General features: G+C 34.9%; 1 protein-coding gene across 5 annotated transcripts; it reads left to right on the top strand.

Annotated features, from left to right (window-relative positions):
• Positions 1-406: 406 nt before the first annotated feature.
• LOC132854062 (tumor necrosis factor receptor superfamily member 14-like) lies at positions 407-5,308 on the top strand. Of its 5 annotated transcripts, XR_009649222.1 has the most exons (10): positions 409-677; positions 869-910; positions 2,866-2,992; positions 3,149-3,304; positions 3,421-3,508; positions 3,642-3,817; positions 3,912-3,935; positions 4,302-4,366; positions 4,474-4,512; positions 4,708-5,308. XR_009649222.1 is itself a non-coding variant. In XM_060882203.1 (9 exons), the coding sequence occupies exons 1-8, from the start codon at positions 579-581 to the stop codon at positions 4,316-4,318; spliced, it is 729 nt and encodes a 242-aa protein (XP_060738186.1). In that variant the 5' UTR covers positions 409-578; the 3' UTR covers positions 4,319-4,366; positions 4,708-5,308. The 5 variants fall into 5 exon arrangements, 1 of the variants encoding a protein (XP_060738186.1); XR_009649220.1 differs by having other exon boundaries at positions 407-677; positions 3,642-3,935; XM_060882203.1 differs by lacking the exon at positions 4,474-4,512.
• The last annotated feature ends 259 nt before the right edge of the window (positions 5,309-5,567 follow it).

Genomic DNA, 5,567 nt, shown 5'->3' with positions numbered 1-5,567 from the left:
CAATATTTTGTGTGGCCACCATTATTCTATTTCTACAGTGTCACATGAAAAGATATAATAAAATATTTACAAAAATGTGAGGGGTGTACTCACTTCTGTGAGATACTGTATAAACTAGAATTATAACAGAAAAAAGATATTAAGTACAATGCAGAATGTCAATTACAGCATTTGGCAGACAAACAGGAAACCAGGCAGGACAGTGATTCTTTCATCTCCAGAATATTTCAAGGAACTAATCTTTTAGGTAGAATGAGGATAACTTCTTCCTGCAAATCTAATCAGTAGATTACAGTAAGGAAGTTTCTTCCAGCCTAGACTTCCTGATTAGTGCAGTGAGTAAGGCGTGGCTTTTTTAAACTTGCTGTCAGACAACAAACCCCGCCTTTGACCATTACACAACAACCATCGCTCTGATAGGAGGGGAAAACTAGGAGGTTGTCCATGGAGGAAGCACAGTTGTATTATTCATAAAGAAATAGAAACAAGACAGGAATATCTGAATTTTACTTAGAAGGACATGTTTACTGCTCACTGATTACTCAATATGCCGCAACGGAAGCAGAGGATTTGCACAGATGTCACGACGAAGTAAGAATCTATCTAATCTACAAACGACGGCCGATAAACAGAAAGTCATTCATTTCCTATGGAGAGTTGCAAAGTCGCTGCGTGAGGTGCGACCATCTCCGGATCCGTAATTTTCGGATCCGTTTTGAGCATTGGATCCGTTAAAAAATTTGAACTTTTCTTTCAAAAGAAAAACCCAGCACTTTAAAGATGGTGTTTAGCTTGGAGAATATATTTATTTTTGCTGCTATTTTCCTCCTGAACATTGACCTATGTTTTTGTGCTTGTGCTCGAGCAGAGTATGAGATCAATAAAGAATGTTGCCCCATGTGTGCACCTGGTAAGTCAAATGTGTATAATATACAGATATGCTACATTTCAAGCCAAATGTTTCTATGTTAGAGACTTAAACTCAACCCTTCATAATTTCCCATACCATCATTCATTTAATTTTACAATACATTTCCTGTGAAAATTAGAATATCTAATTTATTTTCATAAAGTTAAAAAAAGTCATTTAAAAACTTTCACAGTAGGAACAAATAATGCTCAGTGAACAGGATATTATATATAGGGTCATGGGATGCATTAAATGATAAGCAATATTGTGGTGCTTTGTTTTCTAGTCATTGTGCAGAGAAATGAGCAGGCATGAAATCCTAATTGAATTTTGCAAGGGCCAATTTGTTATAGGCAGACAACTGTTTCATTGCAGCATCTCCAAAACATTGCTTGGTTATCCTTGTCAGCAGTGGTGACTACAGTACCTACCGACAATGGTCAAAGGAGGGAGAAACCTCAAACCAGCAGCAGGGTGTTGTGTGAGAGAAAGGCATCTGTGGCACAAGTCACTAAAATATTTAATGATGGTTTTGGAATGAATGTGTACAGCACACACTGCTGTGTATGGGTCTGCGTAAATGCAAACTGTCAAGAGTTCTAATCACTGTCCACTTTCAAAGGTGTCTACAATCAGTGGTCCTTGGAGCAATGTAAGATGGTTGTCTGGTCTGATATGTCCCATTCTTCTGCAGCTTGATGCTTTGGTCAATGTTCTGCTGGAGAACCCTGGTACCAGACATTCACGTGTATGCCATTTGGGCAAGTGCCACTTACCTAAAATCTGTGTTGAACCAGGTACACAATTCATGATAATGGTATTCCCTAATGGCAATAGCCTCTTTTACCAGGATAGTGCAATGGCACACTGAATGCATTGTTTGAGAATGGTCTGAGGAACATGATAAAAAGCAACTCTTTATTTGGCATTAGAGATTTTTAAACTAAAATGGAATCTATTGAAGAAAAGAATTTGTAAATGGGAGTTTGTCAGGGAACAAAGACCTCCACACATGGGTCAAGACCAAATCAACAATATAATTAGAAATTGATTTCCTGGATTGTTAAATAAAATAACACTCCTTATTCTATTTAGCAATGGGTCCACAGTAAAGTTAGTCTCCTCTTAGAATCATTTCATTTATTCAAACTGTTTCTATTGGTATGTGAGTGTGGTCCACAAGTAGCCAACATTATGTATTATATGTGACTCTAATAATACAAATCTAAACTTTCAGTCAACGTGTCCACCATAATTTCGTATTAAGGGGTTATATGTGCACTGTGAGTTAAACTGTACTCTTTGAGCTCAATGGTTCTTCTGAAAAGATTATTGAACCATGTCAGTCCTTGTTTGTAAAGGGAGAATAAAACCAAATGATTCTGCAGTCATCTGACAAATGTGTATATGGATTAGAGGATTAAACAGGGTTAGAGATTTTACCCAAAATGAGACATTATGAAGTCCTACTTAAAACAGTGTGTCAAATGAGATTCCACAATTAATCATTTAGTCAGGATTCCTTAATAATTTAAGTTAAAGATTTAATAAAGCATTAGTCTTGTCACGACGAGACAAAGGCAAGCGAGGATCCAAATGCAGTCTATAATTTAATTATCCAAAACACAAGAAACAGACAAACAGAACAAGGCAGAACACAGAGCTAACAGGGACCAGGAACATAGAAACAAACTTCCAACATGTAACAACGACCAACACCAGGGAAGTGGACAAACAGAGTATATATAGCTGACAGGAACCAGTGACAAAGCAGAGACAATCAGAGACAAAGACAACACACCTGAGGAGATGAATGAGTTCAATCAGTGTCCGAGGGAACAAACGAGTGGGCGGAGCAAACAATTAAAAACAGGGAAAGACAGCAGACAGAAACAGGGCAAAAACACAGACAGACTCATCACAAGTCTGACATGTTCAACTTTCATATCTTTCAGGAAGCCATGTTTATAGGTATTGCACAAAATATGTCAGCACGACTCACACGTGCGCCGTGTGTTGACTCTTTCACTTCTGAGCCAACTGATCTTCTACAATGCTTTAGCTGTGCAGTGTGTGATTCTGGTAAGTTTGTCCTTTGTAAGACATATGCATTCTTACAGATTTTATACCATTTTATACACATTAAAACAATGTTTATTACTATGTGCTTTTAATATAATAAAAAAGGCATCAAAATTTTCCATTTCATTGATCTGTGCATTATCTGTACCTGTACAGGCCAAGGCTTACAAGTAAAAACAGCCTGCACAAGAATTTCAGATACAGTTTGTGAGCCACTAGAGGGAATGTACTGTACTAATTATGAGAAGGGTAGTTGTACACAGGCTGTGGAACACACACAGTGTAGCCCTGGACAATATATAAAGCAGAAAGGTTGGTATAATATATCTATGTACTGTAATCATTCCCAGTTGCACAATGAAACTAATTACTAGACTGCAAATGTTAGGATTTTGTATTGTTTCTCAGCAGATTTCATCTCTTTACAGGAACAGCACGTGAAGATGCCGAATGTGCTGAATGTAAAAATGGTACCTACTCTGATGGCTCACTTGACATGTGCAGGCAACATACAAAGTGAGTGTTTACTTGACTAAACTGCTGATACCACAGAATGTATGTAATGTATTGACAAAATCTATACCACAGAATATACTCTAGAAACCTGTTGAATAATGATGAATAATGATATCTGGATTCTTTTGGACAGGTGTGAAGATTTAGGACTTGAAGCAATTAAACCAGGAACAATGATATCTGATGTTGAGTGTGGAAATAAAATCAATTTAGTGGCCCTTATAGTTGGAATCATAGTTTTCATTGCAGTTGTGGCTGTTGCAGTGGTCCTTTTTGTCAAAATTAGACATAAGATTAGCCGACGTTCAGGTAAGTGTTTCAAACTAATCTTATTAAATAGATTACATTATAAGAAAATGCTGATTACAAAACTAATTTTCTAAAAACTGTCCTTTTTAAACAGTTCGGAATGCTGAGAAGGAACGAGGTACAAAAACTGAACTTGTAAATATTCATGCAAATATAATGAACCAGTTATGCAAGAAGATTAATTCTAGAATAAACATTTGACAAAAGATTATTAAAGATAATTCTAATCTAATTCTAAGATTATTAAATATTTTTTCTGTTTAATGCTGATTAAAAAAAACTATTTTTCTAAAAACTGTTCTTTTAAAACAGAAAACTGAACATTTAAGTATAAATATTCATGCAAATATAATGAACCAGTTATGCAAGAAGATTAATTCTAGAATAAACATTTGACAAAAGATTCTAAGATTATTAAATATTTTCTCTGTTTATAAATGTATGTTAATATATGAACATGTGCTACTTTTCTCACTCCGTCCAGGGTGTGTCCTGCCTTGATGCCGCCCGATGACGCCTGAGATAGGCACAGGCTCCCCGTGACCCGAGGTAGTTCGGATAAGCGGTAGAAGATGAATGAATGAATGAATGAATGAATGTTACTTTTCTCATATATCTATAGAAAAGTGATTTTAATTTTGTTTTTCCTATCCAAGAAAACACTCACTCCATAGACAGTATTTCTATAATAAGAGGTAAGCTAGGAAGATGTCTTTTTTTATTAGAAATGTAAAAATATATTCCCTGTATGTTTAAAGTAAAATTAAATAAAATATTTTTGTTTTTATTAATTGTTAGATTCTTTTAATAATTCTGTATTTTATAATGTGTTTTAAAGAGAGATGCTGACTATTTTATAGCAAGAACTAAAATATAATTTTCATTGTTAGAACTTACAGAACAGAAGATCAGGACACGAGGTGAACACGCTGTCCTTACTGGGGATCTAGACATCAGAGTCATAATAAAGGAAGAAAAATGCAATGCCAGAGCCTCCTTTTAGGGACTGGAATGGACTGCATTACTGCTGGACGTCACTGCATTCATCTGAAATGAATGATCAGAAGTCTGATCAGAAGAGTCACTTCCTTGTCTGAAGAGCTGCCTCTTTAATAATCAAGATGAACCCAACACTAATTTCTCTCTGTGAGGGTTTTAGCTTGATGGAGGACTTATTATTGTAGTGAGACGATGAGAAATAACACTTAACTCTTGACTTGTTTTTATTTGGAGGAATTTCACAGAGACAACATTTTATATTGTACTTAACTCTAGGACATAGGCTGCTGGAGAAAACAGGAAAAAATAGTGCTTTGAAATTCTGCTTGCTATCAAAATTTCACAAGAAGTTATTCAAAAAGGGATAATTGTGCATGTGCAAGTTTTGAAACATTTACTTTAATATTGTTTATTTTATTTTGTAGAACAAATTATTTACAACAAATTCCAACTTAAATTACAATAAAGCATAAATTACAAAATAACCATTAATCAAGTTTTAATCACATTATTAAATATGATGATACAAATTCACAACACAATCATATCATAAAATTAGATTTAAAAAAATAATGGCCAAAATTATTGACTTTCCAGAGGAATGTTTTGAATAAATAAATTTACATTTTTTTCTCAGTCCCCAGGAAATAACTATTTAACCATACACCAATTTCCCTGGAGGTGAATATCAGGCTGCACATCACATATATGTAAAATCCCCTCATCATTCATTTCCATTGTGAAAAACAGT

The sequence above is a fragment of the Tachysurus vachellii genome, chromosome 11 (assembly GCF_030014155.1).
Source record: "Tachysurus vachellii isolate PV-2020 chromosome 11, HZAU_Pvac_v1, whole genome shotgun sequence".
Taxonomy (NCBI): Eukaryota; Metazoa; Chordata; class Actinopteri; order Siluriformes; family Bagridae; genus Tachysurus; species Tachysurus vachellii.
The sequence above is the reverse complement of the archived record's forward strand: the minus strand, read 5'-3'. Positions and strand labels throughout refer to the sequence as shown.

Coding starts and splice junctions, on each gene's coding strand:
- LOC132854062 (XM_060882203.1), top strand. CDS start 579: ATGTCACGACGAAGTAAGAATCTATCTAATCTACAAACGACGGCCGAT. Junction 678..868: donor TTGCAAAGTCGCTGCGTGAG/GTGCGACCATCT, acceptor GTGCTCGAGCAG/AGTATGAGATCAATAAAGAA. Junction 2,993..3,148: donor CTGTGCAGTGTGTGATTCTG/GTAAGTTTGTCC, acceptor GTACCTGTACAG/GCCAAGGCTTACAAGTAAAA.